At 37.1% G+C, this 17,275-nt stretch overlaps 3 protein-coding genes across 4 annotated transcripts; 1 reads left to right on the top strand and 2 right to left on the bottom strand.

The window, feature by feature from the left end:
• Positions 1-504: 504 nt before the first annotated feature.
• LOC112187318 (probable polygalacturonase) lies at positions 505-4,847 on the top strand. The gene is made up of 5 exons (XM_024326067.2): positions 505-1,277; positions 2,354-2,474; positions 3,057-3,231; positions 3,563-3,633; positions 3,719-4,847. The coding sequence occupies exons 1-5, from the start codon at positions 825-827 to the stop codon at positions 4,351-4,353; spliced, it is 1,455 nt and encodes a 484-aa protein (XP_024181835.1). The 5' UTR covers positions 505-824; the 3' UTR covers positions 4,354-4,847.
• Positions 4,848-4,887: 40 nt separating this feature from the next.
• On the bottom strand, positions 4,888-5,811 carry LOC112187319 (photosystem I reaction center subunit N, chloroplastic). Its single transcript, XM_024326068.2, has 3 exons — positions 5,419-5,811; positions 5,192-5,317; positions 4,888-5,102 (listed from the first exon to the last, which is right to left on the bottom strand). The coding sequence occupies exons 1-3, from the start codon at positions 5,686-5,688 to the stop codon at positions 5,013-5,015; spliced, it is 486 nt and encodes a 161-aa protein (XP_024181836.1). The 5' UTR covers positions 5,689-5,811; the 3' UTR covers positions 4,888-5,012.
• Positions 5,812-6,870: 1,059 nt separating this feature from the next.
• LOC112189222 (GDP-mannose transporter GONST1) lies at positions 6,871-13,526 on the bottom strand. Of its 2 annotated transcripts, XM_024328512.2 has the most exons (9): positions 13,249-13,526; positions 11,693-11,924; positions 11,422-11,561; positions 10,792-10,921; positions 9,590-9,688; positions 8,984-9,138; positions 8,050-8,166; positions 7,476-7,573; positions 6,871-7,367 (listed from the first exon to the last, which is right to left on the bottom strand). In XM_024328512.2, exons 2-9 carry the CDS (start codon positions 11,909-11,911, stop codon positions 7,309-7,311), a joined length of 1,017 nt encoding a protein of 338 aa, XP_024184280.1. In that variant the 5' UTR covers positions 11,912-11,924; positions 13,249-13,526; the 3' UTR covers positions 6,871-7,308. The 2 variants fall into 2 exon arrangements, with proteins under 2 accessions (XP_024184280.1, XP_024184283.1); XM_024328515.2 differs by lacking the exon at positions 13,249-13,526 and having other exon boundaries at positions 11,478-11,561; positions 11,693-11,728.
• Positions 13,527-17,275: the final 3,749 nt, after the last annotated feature.

The following is a 17,275-nucleotide window of genomic DNA, read 5'->3' as shown; positions in this document are numbered from 1 at the left end:
AAGGGATCCCTTAGTGGAAGCCCTATATATATTTATATATATATATAATTTTTTACTGGCTTTTACAGGTCGGGCCTAGAGGGCCTTTGACTGGCCGGGCCGGGTTTTTGTGGGCCGGTAAAACTCGGCCCGGTCCTCTGCCCACCAAGCTGGGCTTTTTGACAGGCCGAGCTGGGCTTTTATCCCTCAGAGCCGGTCGACCTCCATTGACCCACTTGATCCGCGGGTTTTTTTATGAGGCCTACGTGTGAATGAAATCACTCCCGTCGATGCACAAGACAAAAAACCTCATTGACGTTCTACCAAAAAAAAAACTTATTGACGCGTGGCGTGTGGTAAGAGAGAGTACATGTTGGACTATGAGGCCGTCCAGTCGTCCACACTAATAAAAAGTAATATATTTTCAGAAAAAGCCCCGTGAAGAGCGCCTTCTTTGTTCCTTCGGCACCCACATTCCCATGTAGAACCCGCGGGAGAAATTCTCAACTCCCTCCCCCACCCCACCACCAAAGTCAAATTTCTGAACCAATTCCACTCCGCCACGCCATCAAACAAGTCCCCATTCCTTCGCCGTACGAAAGCTAATATGATCCTCACCACAGATGATTCCAACCTTTCCACACCGAACAAAACGGATCCAGCTTTCCTTCACCTTTCTCACTCCAACCCCACAAGATCCTCACTACGCACCCCTGTTATATATTAACCCCAAGCAAACCCACACCCTCTTCTTCTTCCTTCATTTTCAAATTTCAATTCCACAATTCCAATCCCTTTTTTTTTTTGGGATTTCGGTTTTGATTTTCATGCACACGTAGACAAAAATGGATTCCGAGAAATCCATGTTCGGCGGCGCCATCAGGCCGACGTGGCCGTCTCTGCTTCTCCTCTTGACCACCATGCTCGTCCTCTCCTACCAAATCTCCACCATGACGGGCCTCCCCAGCTGGGCCGGGTCGGTCTGGGGAGCATCCGAAACCGCTCCGGCCGACCCTACGAGGAGCAGGAGCTGCTCCGGGTTCTTCTTCGGCGGAGTAGGCGCGGCACCGCCGCGGAGGAAGACGGTGATGTCGATAAGAGACTTCGGCGGAGTCGCCGACGGAACGACGTCGAATACGGAAGCGTTTCGGAAGGCGATGCGGTACATGCAGACGAAGCAGGAGAGTGGTGGGGCCCAGTTGAATGTTCCCGAAGGGCGATGGTTGACCGGCAGTTTTAACCTCACCAGTAACTTCACGCTTTTTCTCGAGGAGGGCGCCGTAATTCTCGGCTCCCAGGTAAATAACCTTTCCCCCTGAAAATAAAAATCTTGAATATTTTGGTTAATTACGTTCATAATTCAAGAAATTAGTACTAAGAAATGTGTATGAATGTACATTTTGTCCGGTTGTGGCGTTTGGGTCAAATTACCATTCAAAATATAAGTGGCATTCAACTTCATTATTCAAAGACAATTTTTTTATTATTTTTTAGTTGAGATCACAAAGTATCCTCAAACGCGCTTTCTGGATAATATCTACGTAAACTTTGATTAGTGCTGAAAAGCTGAATCTATGCGCACTGATTAAGAAAATTATATAGAATTGTTGGTTATGTAGTAAAATAATGACGTTGGTGTCTAATATGCATCCACTTTTGAGTTGCACGAGAGAGTCAAGTTTTAACGGTGGGTTTATCTACCCTACTGACAAAAAAAAAAAAAAAATTAGTGACATTGGCCAGTTTATAATTACATACAGGAATGCATGTTCACTTGTACTTGTGCTTACCCATTGCTCATTGTGGTAAGGAATGCCTTTTATTATTATTACTCATGAAAGGGTCACCGTTATGATGCTCATAGATGCCCTTTGAAGCATTTTTTGTTTAAGAGGCGGAATAAAATGGTTCACGGGTTCAGCTGAAGGGACCCCACCGCCAACAAGTTTGCACTTAACTGCATGATTCTCTTGTTCCCTACTTTGTACTTTCTTCTGTTCTGCAGCATTAATTTTGGTACTTGATGCCAAAAATGTTGGCATCCCCTCATCTGCTCCTGCAAAATATCCAGACCAACCAAAATAAAAATCCATCAAAGAATATTATTTGTTTTTATTGTGGGTGCTATATTGTCACAGCCACATAAAGGTTTTCTTGAATTGTAGTTGGGTATGATTCTGTTTATCTGATATTCTAACAACTTTGCTTTCAAGTGAAGAGCAATTTCTGTGGTGGATAAGTTAATCGTAATAATAAATTCTTACTGACTATAGTTCCATCTCCATGCCTCGGATCATATTCATATTTACTTCTCAAAACCCTAATGTATTGTGCAGTTTTTGCTTAATGAGGTTATTTTCTGCTTTATTCGTAGGATCCAAAGGAATGGCCTATTATTGAGCCATTGCCTTCTTATGGAAGAGGGAGAGAGAGGTTAGGAGGAAGGCATATAAGCCTTATTCATGGGGATGGTCTCACAGATGTTGTCATTACAGGTACCAGAGACTTGCATTTTTTTTTTCTGTTTCCTTGTTTTTTCCCCCTCCTTTGTAGTCAAGGACTTAAAATACAAAATGACCATGTGAGCTGTGGATATGAAAATGGTGCATCTGAATCTAATGAATGATTAACTAGAATGTGTTGAAATTATTGAATGTCACATGTCATTTAATGTTTATCAAACTAATCTTTGTATTGGCAATTTATATTCCCATGCAACTGTCTGTCCATCGGCCTACCAGTGGTCACATTCACTAGAAATAGGCAAGCAGTTCCATCATTCTTTAATAAAACACTTAATGAACTACTACTATTGCTGAACAAAAGATCTTCCCTGTCAAGGTGTTAGTTCAACATAATGAAAGCTTTCATAGTAGAAACAGAGCGACAGTGTCTATTTTAATTTGTTTGGTGCCAGTTTTAATACGTTTGCTGAAAATTTTCTCCAAAATTCTATGACATTTCTTTGATACATGAAGAAGTTGTGAAGCATGTCCAAATCTATTCTTGTCCATTTTTATTTTCATCTTCTAAGGAACCTTTCGAGCTCATTCAATCCATTATATATGGGATTTCAGGTCATAATGGAACAATTGACGGTCAAGGGAAAATGTGGTGGGAACTATGGTGGAACAGAACGCTTGAGTATACGAGAGGTCACCTTCTTGAACTAATGAACTCTAACAACATTCTCATCTCTAACCTCACCTTCCTCAATTCTCCTTTTTGGACAGTTCATCCTGTTTACTGCAGGTGTGTCCTTTGATTTTCCCTAATATCTTGTTTCCTTTCCTTTTTTTTTTTTTTTTTTTTCAAGTATACATCTTAATAATTCAAGTTGCTGCAAATCCCTATTTTAGTGGAAGTTTAGAAGAAGAAATTTCATTTTATTCAGCACATAATGAGCCAGTTACTTTCTCACATCTTTTCTCTATGATATGGCTACCAACCATAGTAAAACAGTTTGATGACCCATCTCCACCTGTAATGTCATTGAGGAATACACTTGGCCCAAGTTAATCCTTCTTCATCCTATGCTTTAAATAATGATAATCAGCTCACAGTTCTTTTTTGTTTTGATCAGCAACGTCGTTATAAAGGACATGACAATCTTGGCTCCCCTTAATGCTCCTAACACTGACGGCATAGACGCAGGTATATTCTTGTTCTTTCAATTTGATATAATGTGTTTCATGTAAGTCAATTATAGAAGTTAACTTGATGGTATGGTTTGGTTCAGATTCATGTACAAATGTGTGCATTGAAGACTGTTACATTGAGAGTGGCGACGATCTTATAGCAGTTAAAAGTGGGTGGGATCATTATGGAATCAAGATGGCTCGTCCAAGCTCAAACATCATAGTGAGGAGAGTTTCTGGCACCACTCCCACCTGTTCTGGAGTTGGAATAGGTAGTGAGATGTCTGGTGGGATTTCAAATGTTACCATTGAGGATTTGCATGTTTGGAATTCTGCAGCTGGGGTGCGTTTAAAATCTGATAAGGGTCGAGGGGGTTACATAGAAAATGTTACTATAAGTAACATAAAGATGGAAAGGGTCAAGACACCCATAAAGTTTAGTAGAGGGTCCAATGACCACCCGGACAAAGGATGGGATCCCAAAGCTGTTCCCAAAGTAAAGGGTATTTTCATTAGCAACATTGTCAGCTTAAACTCAACAAAAGCTCCAGTACTGCAGGGTGTCGAGGGTGCTTCCTATGAAGGGATATGCCTCAGGAATGTAACGATACTTGGTCTAGCAGCATCTGCAGCGTGGCAATGTGAATTTGTTGCCGGTTTTGCTAATGACGTATTTCCAACGCCATGTCCTCAGATGCAGGATATGGGCTCTTTTAACTGGTGTCAGCAACATTGAGATTCTGTGGAAGGTTTTAGAATGTGTCTGCAGAAGTTTGAGCTTTGATAAGTTTGGAGGGCTTGGTGGAATTACTACAGCAGTGGGGTTTGCTTTCAGAATTTAAATCTAACCACACTATGGAAATGTATGTGATCAGATCAAGCTTGTGCAACCAAGTTATCAAGTTGGTGTTCAAGGAGCTCTTGGAAGCGTGCATATTTCTTGTACATTACTCTGATTGAGCGTGGGACTGTCTGGTGTTCGATCATGAGAAGATACTGGATATTTGGGACATTCTTTCCTCGAGATTTGTTTATTTGACAAAGATGATTACACGGTGCTATACATACACACTCTCGGAAGGTACAGATGGAAGTGAACCTCAAACACTGATCTTGTATAGAATTCATACAAGGGAAATGTAACAGTTTTTGTGACCTTATAATTCTTTTCATTGATGTATGTTGACTTTCCTTTGGGACCTTTATAATGCATTATAAAGTCATGTTCTATTCCATTCTTTAGGCAAAGCATTCAAACAGAAAGAAGAAATAAAGGGAATACAGAGAACTTCACAAGGCAGATCAAGTGTTGCCTTTTCACTTAACAAGAAACTTAAATTAGATACATGTTGAAGGTTGCGAAAAAGAGATTGCATATATGCATGCCTTTTTTTATCACCATTTCCAGAATACATTGGAACCACACTTGAACTTGTCCTTGCCTTCGCATTCCAACTTCAGATCGTCAGAGAGAAATGGCACCTTCTGCAAATCAAACCCGCAAACAAATTAACAAAAGTCAAACTTTTAGGTAATAATTGATTACCAGGGAATGAGTTGGAAGTAGTAAATACATTTTGCTTGGCAAGATCTTGGCAGCCAGTGAAGTTCTCAGGGAATTTGCAGGTCCCAAATTGAACAGTGAATGCTCTTGCAAAGTTTGCTCCACTTGTTGCAAGCCTCTTCCTGTCATTGAGTTCCTATTTTGTACACACATACATGCATATATGTATTGCCAAATTTAGTCACCCTTCCAGTTCATAATTCTCAAGAAACAATGAGTAGCTAGCTAGCTAGGTACCTTGTTGGCCTTGCTCTTCTCCAGGTAGTCGTCAAAGACGCTGGCATTGGCAATGGAGTTGGAGGCAACAGCAGCGGCAGTGGCTGTGAGGAAGAGCAGTGCAGCTCTTCTTCCTCCAACGCTTTGCGACTCTTGATGTTGGGCCCTAATTACAGGCATGGCTACTCTCTGAGGCATGGAGGTCATCTTGCCATTGGCTTCAGCCAGTACTGCACTGCCACCAGAGATGGCATAGTTACTTGCCAAAACGCTAGAGTTCATGGCTGCCATTAACAATAATCTGAGATCAGACACTTGGTTCAGTGCTATGTTTTCTCACAAAGCTAAGCTTGGTTGAGGCTACTAGTACTGAGGGTAGGATTTTTGGGGTGCCTTGTGGATATTTGATAAGGAGTGATTGCGATTATCGATCAGTGTAATAAAAGGTTGTGGTGGGAGTGTGGATAAGGTGAGATTGCCTCGCTCCTATTGGCAAAGTCTGCGAGTGATGCTAATTTAAGACAATGGAAGATTTGTGGTAGCCTTGTATTCAGGACCCGCCACCTTAGAAAATCAAAAACTTGTTCTTGCAATGTCTCTCTTTGAATTAACAATGGCCAAATTCAATTAATTTTACTGAACATGTTTTTCTCCGGTCATTATCTTTCTCACTTTTTGTGAACGCATATTACCTCCGCCGGCGGGTGTATTAGTTATCTGCAATAACCGATGTTGTGATGTCCTGCTGGTAAGTGAAAGTCACAAGTTTAAATGTTAGTGACGACATGAATATTTCAATGCAGTAGTGCTCTAAAACTAAATTGTTAGCTTCATAAATTTGAAGCTAACTACGCTCTAAACCCTTATTTTCATTTAATGATTTGTCATAGATCTAATTAATATCTAATTTCAAATGTTAATTACATTAAGGAAAATTCTACGGTACATTAATGTATCAATACATCAAATAGACTAATTATTAAGGCAGATTGACTCTATGCATAAGTAAACTAGCTTGACTTGGTCTCAAAATAGTCTACCTATGTATTGAGCTAGTCTACATCTGTCTCGATACATTAACGCACCGCAAACGAACCCATCAAGTTTTGGGGTACATTAATCCCCTTACACTAAACTCAAAACTCATTAAATTGTTAAAAAAGAAAAATACAAACATATATTACCAAAGCTCTAAACCCGAAACCATAATCTTTAGACCTGAAACCCTAACCTCTGTCAAGAATGCAATATGGTTGCAGATTCCTTGGCCACAAAAACCATTTATCATGATGTGGGGGTAGTAGCTTTTGATGACCCTCCCACCTATGCTTATGCAGCTTATTTGGAGGATATTGATGATCACATCAGATATAGAAGAGTTTGTGTAGATGCTGAAAGCTAGATTGTTTTCTTATTTTTCTGTTTTCAGGCATCTATGTAACCAAAAAAGAAAAAGTAGGAAATATCCAAATATAAAGGAAGACCATTTTTCATCATTGCTATTTACCACGAGGCTCTTTTTTCCTAGTAATTTCACAGATGAATTAGAGTTATTGTTTCAGTAAGACTAGAAAAGATGATACATAGGAATGAATTGCAGCACAATCCAAATTGGTGAAAAAATTAGTGGAAAGGTACTAAGGTATTCATATGATAAAATACAACATTTCTTCAAAGGCCTGCTGATGTTAAAGGAAACTTTCATCCCCACCACCAGATACCCAGAAGCTATACCACAGCACATCCGAATAGGCAAAATCTTCCTTGCGCGTTTATCAGTTACTTCACAAGACTTCATGAGAATATCTAAATGATTTCCAAGAGTTGAAGCATGAGATGTTAAAGCAGAATGCAGTTTTTCCCATTGCAAAACATGGTCATCATTAAGTAATTCAAACAAGTTGAAGCAGTTCAGGATTGAGATCTCTCTCGCATTTTGGCTCTAGCGAAAAATACTCCCGCCAAAAGACCTACAAATTGCAAAATTTCATTGGTAATGCTACAAATTCAAGGTTGTCTCTGCAAGGTCATCCAGAAGTACACCAATCTCTTCAGCCAGTTTGAGAGAAAGAACTTACCAAAGAATATGCTCGCAGAGTTCTCTAAACTGGTTGGGACCTTGAAAAGTACAATTCCGGCAACGGATAGAGGGATCTTATTCAGTGACCCTACAAGGCTGCAGATATTTACCAGCGGTTAGAGTTGTCCAGTCTACATAAATCACTAACATCTTATCGAGATTCCTACAGTATTAACATGCTAAACCTTCGTTTCAACACAAAATTAACATCATATGATTCTCATATACTATAGAATTACGGCTTTCTCTTAAATTTACTAGCGAGGGTTCACTGGCTAGTGAACAAGCCAGAGACTGACACGGGATAATATGAACATAAGCATTCCTAAGTCCATAAACTCCAACTTTATATTTCCATCTAGAGTAGGATCAGGCAATATCTAAACTATATGAACTACAACTGCAGTTATCAAGCTGGTCAGATTGTGCTACAAAATAATCAAGCCTGGAGAAAAAGGAGCAAAGTTATTTTTTGCACCATGCTCTCAGTTCTTTCAAGTTTGACAAAGTCAATTTCAAATAAACTATATCCAGCTTTGAATAGTGTAATATAAATCTTACTATTTTATTACCTGTATGTTGTAGCACCTGTTTGATGAAGAAACCACATTGAAGTGAAGCTGATTGCCAGACCCAAAAATCCACTTAGTGTTATTACCAACCAGAAGCTTGGCAATCTCAGAAGCGGTCTGCCATTTTAATTGAACATTCATTAGTCTAATAGGATAAATGAAAACAAGAACTTATTAGAAACACATGGTAAAACATAGTCCTAACTTCTTCTTTTTTCATTTAACAAGTAAAGGAGAATTCTCAACTTGAGTCTGGCTCATAGCCAAATGGTAAAATTGGGTTCCAAATTATTAGCTAGTGATCACAGTTTCATGCTGAAAGCAATAACCAAATAGAAGCAACAATGACAAAAGAAACTTTGGAGTACCTCACATCCATATTTCTTTAAAACCATATGATGATAAATGGCAAGTTTGGAGGAAGAAGAAAGAATAGGAAAATCATTGGAACCACATCATAAAATAGCAGAGCAAACTTTCTCTTCCCATGTATCATCTAGATTTCTGATTTAGTGTTTATCAATTACAATTGCCAACGAGGACTTCTGTGTGCGCGCGCGTGCGCGCATCTAATTTCATTCCTTTGCATTTGCATATGCCCTTGTGCTATAGCTTTGTCATTCATAAACCTTTATATATTGAAGTAAAATCACATTGACCAAAAGTACCGTGAATGAACAAACAGTACTTATTTAATGCTCCAACACACTTGTAAACCGGAATAAAGTCATGGCTCACAAGTATAGCATGTAAACTCCAACCATCCATATTCATCATTCCATTTTTACCAGATGTCCCCAAAGGGACATTCATCACTAAAACCATTGATGGCCTCAATAACACAACCCTAAAATTTAGAGCATTTACCATACACATGTTATCTGCTGCTACTAGAAGGTTAAATAATATCAAAAAAAGAAAACAGAATACTCACGTGGTAAAGAGGTAATCAACCTCATTGAAAAGAAAAATAAGCAGAATCCCCAGGGGGAAAGAAAGGGAGTTATTTAGCAGGACCATAGAAAACTCGTTCAATGTTCCAGATTTTGTAACAAGCTTTGCTGTATCCATGACCCTCCGCAGAGTCAGCTGCACAAACAATATAATTATCAGTGATTCAGTTGAAGCATATGTCAACAGAAATCCAATAAACAGACCAAGGAACTATAACATTACTTCAGATTTTAGATGCAGTGTCCACTATGACATCTTGTTGATTTTGTGTTCTAACATGTAACTAAATAATTTTTTATTGTACAAGAAAATTAATATGTCAAAGCAACCGATTCAATTTGTATGTGTATAAACAAGAATTCTAACGGCATTCTTCATATATTTTTCACCACTAAAGGCATAATTTTATCACCATGAGAATGAACTAACAATTATTAGCTATCAACAACATAACAGATGAAGGAATCTAATTTATCAAGTTCAGCATAGGAGCTTATATGCATAAGGGAAAAGAATCAGGATTTTAAAGAAAATTAGATGCTAAATGTGTACAGAACAGATTGAAGCCTCCATATTATGTACTTACAGAATAAGATGCAGTTAAGAAACAGTTAGTAAGTTGCCACGCATAGCCGACGGCATGAAAAGATAAATCAGTCACCCCTCCCGAAATTGCTGAAATTATCTGCAAAAGTTAGGGCCCAACCATGCCATTATCAAAATCATGAGAACTCACAAATGTATCTGTATCAAACAAAAGAACAACTTCAAATAAGTTCATAGTGAGTTGCAGCAGCTGCAGGCATGACCAACATTAAGTTGGTAACAGTTTTTACTTTTTACAAGTCCAAAGAGTTCTCTGTGTAGTAGTCTATCTTAGCAATACAATTTATCTATATCAGAGTGTATGCATGAGTATGCACGTGGACCCACACAACATCATCCTCCCTGAGGGATACTCAACCCCTCGCAATTAGAGAATTATGGTAATAAATCAATAATAGAAGTGGGGTCAGCAGTCTCCCAGAATTTTAATATTTTCATCAACTGAACAAATTTTATCCCAGTAGAATTGACTTTATAGGCATCACCAAAACAAAAATTTCAAACATACAAGCGCACAGATGCGGCCTAAAAATCAGTCAAGACTCAAGAATAATACTCAAACTGGAGGAGCTTGCTAGCATGGCTTGGTAAGCAAGCAACCAGTTATGTAGGCGCCAACTCCCAGTTCTTTCTCTTCTTTCTTAGAAAAAAATTAAACCAGTTATCAAATGAGGAAATGCAACCACTTCTCGTATTTCGTAGAATACAGCTAATTGAAGAGAAGAAAGGGATTCAAATTTCGCGTATTAAATGAAATGGGCAGACTAGAATTAGCCATATTCTATGAAATACAATAGTATGGTAGAAAGAAATATCTGAACCTTTCTACCATAGTATCTAGTTTTATTGTAGGGTATATAAGGTGTACTGTAATCCAGGTTAATTTAACAAAAGGGCAAAAGAATTACTATTATACTAATATGTAGTATGATAAATATTTTGAGAAACTGATTTTTTTTACCTATACACAATTTTGTTTTTGACATCCATGTGACAAATTAAGATTGAATGTAAATTTTACATTTTAATAACGGAAAGGATATGATGAGGCAAATAGTGACCAAGAAAGGCAAGATATGACAAAGCGCTCTCAAGTGGCAGTAACAAGATGAAAAACTAACGGTTGACTTTGAATTTTGAATCACAATTTAAAAATTTGTCAAGTGAATCGGAACAACATACCATTAGAAACAGAGCAGTCCATACTCTGCTGTCATGGTGCTTCTGAAAGAGATACATTTCACCAACAGCAGTGATCACATTAGTAACATTCTTCAGGACTGTGACCATCGCTACATTGATGTACTTCAAGCTGCAAACATGAAAAGTATGCAGGTAAAAATTGAGAAAGGAAAAGGCATGAAGTTTTAAGCAGTGACCAAATACAGAGACTCAAAAAGAGGGTACATAATACATATGCATAAAATCAGAACAGCACCACGATTATAACCCAGTAATGAGCAAACCCTATCCAAGAGACTCATCAGCCAGAGATTAAAAGAAGATATATCCATAGCCGAACTGTAGAATAGATATAATGCAATGCAGCAAACCTATCATATATGCATCAAAAACATGATATTTTCAGTTTGTGATCTGTTAGGTATGTGGTTTGGAACTGAAAAGTATCAGAGAGCTGCATAGCTTGCTTTTGAAGTGTTCTTGTATAAAGGACGAATGAAAACTTTTACATAGAACAAGATGGATGCCGGCACTAATTGTAATAAGTGATAAACTGTCATAGACCATTTTTAAACACCATTAAGCATCAAGATGGCCTTTAATAGATAAAAATCTGTACCCACTTCATACCTAAACATGCTTGTAATGAGCATCCCAACAAATATAACATTCACAGGCAACCAGACCTTAACCAATCTCCATGTTAGTGGTTCCGTTGATATTATTCCCAGCAAACTCAATGTAGACACAATAATCACTGAGATGAGGTTCTGCATCCACAGAAGAACAATATTGTTAAATTTATAAACACTTTCATATTGTTTTTGATTAAATAGAGTTGAGCAAAGAGAAAAATAATATGACCTGTACTTCTAGTAACAAAATTAATAATGATAGTTACCTGGTACAGCATCAAAGAAATTCCAGCATTAAAATCATAGCTGGAAAGCACAAATTTGTTAACTAGTATCATGCTGCAGGAAGATATGCAATATGCGAGACCAGACAACAGGGCCTGGTTTTGTATTTTGACCACCTTATTACTTCGTGGTGTTTTATCTCTGTCTTTGTCTAACTTTCCATCTTCCAAATCAGCTTCATTCTTTTCAAAAGGCTTCATTGAAAATCAAAACCTATATGCAATACAAGAGAAGTTAATTACTACTTATGGCTTATGCTAAATTCAATGATAAGAGGAAAGACCAGGAAAGGGAGACAGAGAGATGGAAATGTTTATGATGAAAAGAGATATTCTGCAGCTGGACTCCAGTGAGGAATCAATGCCAAGTTGGAGAGAGCATCCACGACAAAACCATGAACATTTGAATGCTCTCTGACTTCCTGCATTGATCCGAGACTGAAATTCCCACATTGGAGAAAAAACCTTATGAGACAACACATAGACTGGTTCCAAACAGATTTCACAGGATACAAGGGCTACGTGAAAAATTATAATAAATAAATAATGGCATACAGGAGTTATGCCATGTGTACATTTATCCAACAAGAAAGGAAGTTCTACACTAGCTATTTGTGAGTCTTTTCTTTTGTTTGAAAAGAAATAATTTTCTTGATTAGAAAGAACGAAACCAAGAAAAAGGAAAGGAAAACAGCAGAGACCAGAAATCTATACCAAAGCAAAATATGAGCAAATGATGCATATGAACCACCCAATAATCCCTATGCATAGACTACAGCTGCCCTCTAGTCAAGCAAAATATAAACAATGCTATAGTCTCTAAATTCTACCAAAGCAGAGAAGCCCATAAAGCTGCCAAGAACTACACTCTAAGCCGAAGCTCCTCCAACCCTGCACCTTTATAATCTAAAAAAAAATAAAAAAAAAAAACAGAGGAAAACACCCAGATGACGACTAACACTCTGCTGCACCGGAGAGGTTTAGCCTTCTTTACTTTTCCAAAGTCTAGCAGTTAGTAAAGTAAGACTCCCAGCTAGGATCACCCAACTCAAAAACTAACCTAACAATGAAATTATAAAACCAGAATGGATGCCCATTTGATCTTATTGGTCAAGGACCCTACATAAAACCAGAAATGTTGCCCTTAGCCACCTTTGTCAATACTGAACTGATAGAATCCATGGAAAGATATTTAGCATTTCTAATCAGACTAAGATTTAATCGGTGTGTCTCCAATCAAACCAATATAGATGGCTAAAGGCTGATAACAATTTTGTAGCTTAAGATACATAATTCCATGGAAAAGAGAAAAGAAAACCTGTCATGATTTCTAGCTTCCACAGTTTCACTTGATTCAATCAAGCAAAATCTCAACTCATGCTAAAAAAAACAGGTGATCGAGATATGAAAAGCAAACCAAAGTACTGATGCAGAAACAATAACAACAAGTACCCATTTGAATTTAGCCACTGAATAATCAAAATCTAATACATAACGCATGATTCTTGCAACAACAAAAAGAGACGGAGTTTGATCACCTTTGAGCCCCCTCAAGTCAAAAAGCTCAGAAGCTCCAGAAAGACCCCCAAGAGAGTTGGAATTAGAAAGAACCCATCAAAGTTTCAGAGCAACAGTGGCGCCAAAGGTGAAGAAGAATCAAAAGGGTATTGAATTGGAAGGGAGAGAAATAGAAAGGTGAAGTCTTTATGAAGAAAGATGAGTTGGGAAACCCCAGAACATTTAAATCTTCTCTCTTTCGTTTTTCTTCCGTTGAAGACTTGGAAGTTAATTTGACCTTTTCGCTGTGCTGCCTTGAAGTTGAATAAGTTGGACTATTCTTTGTCAATTCTTAAGCCAAACGAGTTAAGGTTGTTGTTTTTTTTTTTCCAAATAATTCTTCTCTTTTTCTTTTTTATCATATGCTTTTATTATAATTTTTCATAATGCCATTTTAAATAATTGATTATGCATAATTGCTGGAAATTCTATATGCAACTAGCTTAGTTTTAGTTTTTTGCTATTATTTGCTCAAAGGAATTATTCTATCTGTGTAACTACTCCATAACTATAAAATTTAGTGTTTCGTTGCATACATACTCAACTACGTATTGAAGCTGAATCCGAAAAACATCACAAGATGCTATCTTGAGTTTCAAACTTTTCCACTGTCTCCAAGTTCCTGATTGGCATTCTTATTTTGCATGTACTAACATAAAAATGAGTATGTGAACTGAGGTAGATCTTTTATCGTGCCTCTTGAATATTTCATTATGTGTTTTTCTTAGTTTCATATATAAAGCAAACTGTTAAGGACATTTCATCTTGCGTAAGCATCTGAATAATCTGAAACGTGACATGGCGGCGAATTCGGGACATTGAGGTCTGGAATGAACGGCAGTGGAGTTACATTCAAATCATGAATGACCGTCGGCAAGAACAACTCCACCATTGCCACCCCACCATACCCCTGACACTTGCGCAAGCAAAGCTCTTATCCCAAAGTTGAAGGGAAAGCCGGTAGTATGATATTATTATGTGTTAGTTTGCTTTTAATATATAATCGTGTTTTGCTAGAAGGAACATTACTCCATAATCTTTATTCCTGCATGTTATTAAGTTGATGTTGAAGTTGCACTCACTTGAGGTAGTACGTTGGTCAACTTCTTGAACTGTTCAACTATGGCTTCCCTATTGTTTCCATTGTGATGGAAGCATAGGTATAACCTATTCATGAATCATTAGCAAGGGATAAGGGGCATATGGCAGCTACTAGCAATAATATAAGCACATGTTATTCTTATGGTAGCATAAAAGCACATGTTATATATTGTTTTCTATTGAAATTGATATGTCATTGCTAATGGAAATCAGTATGTAAGACACCACCAAAAAGTTTGGACAAAATGGAGGAATAAGTTTAGCAAAGATCCACTACTGAAGTAGCGGCTCACCAAACCAAATTTGGCAGCCTTCAACTTAACCATTGCAATCTCTATCCAAACTCCATTTTAGTACTACATTGATGTCAAAATCAACGTTAGCTAATTGAATCATCAAAAAAAAAAAGTTAGCTAATTGAGAGTTAGAGAAAAAAAAAATGTAAATTTTACGACGTGGGATCAAAGGCCCTCAGTCCCTAGTTTTGATACTGGGATCAAATATCACAATACCATGAATCATCCCCTCAATTTAATTCTGCCTCTGTAGACAGCCTTGAACTTAAGACTTCTGCATCTGATTCAACCACAACCTCATCTAACCTCTATCGATCTTAACATAATTGCCCTTATCTGGGCCTCCATCATAGCACTCGAGCGGCATAACAAGCAGCCACTAAAATTTAATGAATTTATTTTGTCATTTTGGCCAATATTATCTCCGAATTGTCCAAACTGCCCCACCCACTCATTATGGACATCCTTGTCTAAGCACTGTCAGGGAGAAGTAAATTCACAGACGAGTAAATGAATTATCTTTTTTTTTTTTTTGAGTAAATGAATTATCTTATATGGTTTAGGTGACAGTACCCCTTCTAGATTTCATCCTGAAATTCAAGTTGGACCTATAGGGTCCACTTTCGGAATAACTTTATCTAAAATTTAATAGAATCATCCATAAAGATTGTAGAAACAATTTAACACATTAAAATAATACAATCCATCCTTAACACCTGAAGCCTACATGCTCCTCACTGTTCACAACCATACTCCAGAACCATCATATAACACAATTAAAATTTGAATAATCTCAAATTTACAATTTATACAAGCGGTTGGTAATCAGAGCAATCAAATTAAGATCACCAATTTCAAACAAGACGGAAGTGGTATCGCTATCTATGCCTCGACTCTAAATATGCCGACCTCAACTAGTCTAGTTTGCAAACTGGGCATTTGAAACCGAATGGTTCAAGGTAAAGTATTTTAAAAACGTTAGCATTAGTGGACAAAAATAACTATCTTAAATATAAAAAAATTAACTGTTTTAGGGAAACGATATTTGAGAGAGAATTGTTGTGTGTTCTCATTGATAGTAGGGGTCTCTTTATAGAGGATTACAATGCATAGAATCTGAATTGTACAAGGAAAAGTAATCATACAATGAATGGATATCTCTAAGATATTCTCCGAGATTCTCTCTAATTAAAACCTTATTACCACTAGCTCAAGTAACTTAGAGTTTGGGCCAGACACACAAATAGGAATTTACTTGAACACTCCCCCTTGTCACACCCAAACGTGGTGCTCCTCTCGTTGCCTCATTAAAAACCTTGCCGAGTAACAAAAACTCAGTGGGACAAAAATAACCTCGGTCGAAGGGAAAAAAGAGCACAACTGACGCACTCGAAATGAGCGCGCAATTTAACCCTGTAAAATGTCATCGTTAGTATATGGTAAATAGGGATCGTTCTATCCGGGGATTGAGGGTACACTTGTAATTGTGAAACAAATAAAGAAAAGTATTATTTACAAAAATAAAATAAAGAATATAAATATATACAATTGTATAAACAAATAAAGAATTAAAATAATAAAGTATTATTTACAAAAATAAAATAAAGAATAGAAATATATACAAGTAACAAAATAAAAAGGGAGGGGGTTTAAGAATTATAGAATTGAAAATTAAAATAAATAAAATAAAGAAAACGTAAAAACATATATACAAGGGTGGAACGCAAGGAACAAAGATCAAAACCACATCCATATGCAAGAAATCCAATTACAATTCCTATAGTTGATTTTAAATGTCATGAGAGAGGAGTTGATCATGTGAAACATTCGAAAGCAAATGATTTCCCATATTTTACTTTTCAATGCTAATTAACCTAAGCGAAAGCACCTAGATTAATCCTATCAAACATGCAATCAAGCCCTAGAAAGCTAGTCAATCATGACATGTTCAACGCATTAGACATAGAGAAAGGCTATCAACTCAAGTGTACAACTTAGTATGGAAAAGTCCACCTAATTGCAATCCTCTTTAATTAAATTCGGTCTTTGCACAAAACCTTTACTACTTTGATTCAAGTTTACACAAAACGAAAAGTCGATTTCATGTTCTTAAACCTAGCACCAATTATATCAAAACCCTAAGTGTTTGCAACCACATAAGATTAAAATACAAAAGTTTTCTATCATGCAAATTTAATTAAACAAACCCACATAAGCAACATAAAAATCAACATATAGAAATCACAACTTTATCTCAAAACATATAAACGGGCTTTAAACTTTGCCCTTAACATTATTTGTTAAATAGAATTCATAGTTCTACAAATCTAAACAAAGAAAACCAAAAGAAATTACAAGGAAAAAGATAGAATTACACCATGAAGGGAGTGGATGATGAAGAGCTTGAGACGTTGATCTTGAATCTTTAAAGCAAGACTTCACTATCACTGCACAAGGTGGATGATGACGGCTAGGAGGCTTCATGGCTTCTTCTTCTCTTCTTCTCTTTGCTTAAAAATGCAGAAACTTAAAACTAGATAATGGAGAGAAAAATGGAAAGGAAATGGAGAGACAAAGAAGATGAGATGGATGAAGGAATTTAACTAAGGAA

Source organism: Rosa chinensis, chromosome 2 (genome assembly GCF_002994745.2).
Source record: "Rosa chinensis cultivar Old Blush chromosome 2, RchiOBHm-V2, whole genome shotgun sequence".
Taxonomy (NCBI): Eukaryota; Viridiplantae; Streptophyta; class Magnoliopsida; order Rosales; family Rosaceae; genus Rosa; species Rosa chinensis.
Note: the sequence above shows the minus strand (reverse complement) of the source record. Positions and strands in the feature narration are given on the sequence as shown.

Coding starts and splice junctions, on each gene's coding strand:
- LOC112187318 (XM_024326067.2), top strand. CDS start 825: ATGGATTCCGAGAAATCCATGTTCGGCGGCGCCATCAGGCCGACGTGG. Junction 1,278..2,353: donor CCGTAATTCTCGGCTCCCAG/GTAAATAACCTT, acceptor CTTTATTCGTAG/GATCCAAAGGAATGGCCTAT. Junction 3,232..3,562: donor GTTCATCCTGTTTACTGCAG/GTGTGTCCTTTG, acceptor TGTTTTGATCAG/CAACGTCGTTATAAAGGACA.
- LOC112187319 (XM_024326068.2), bottom strand. CDS start 5,688: ATGGCAGCCATGAACTCTAGCGTTTTGGCAAGTAACTATGCCATCTCT. Junction 5,318..5,418: donor AGAAGAGCAAGGCCAACAAG/GTACCTAGCTAG, acceptor TGTACAAAATAG/GAACTCAATGACAGGAAGAG. Junction 5,103..5,191: donor AAGATCTTGCCAAGCAAAAT/GTATTTACTACT, acceptor TTTGATTTGCAG/AAGGTGCCATTTCTCTCTGA.
- LOC112189222 (XM_024328512.2), bottom strand. CDS start 11,911: ATGAAGCCTTTTGAAAAGAATGAAGCTGATTTGGAAGATGGAAAGTTA. Junction 11,562..11,692: donor TTTCTTTGATGCTGTACCAG/GTAACTATCATT, acceptor CTGTGGATGCAG/AACCTCATCTCAGTGATTAT. Junction 8,167..8,983: donor GTTGATTACCTCTTTACCAC/GTGAGTATTCTG, acceptor TTAAAATGGCAG/ACCGCTTCTGAGATTGCCAA.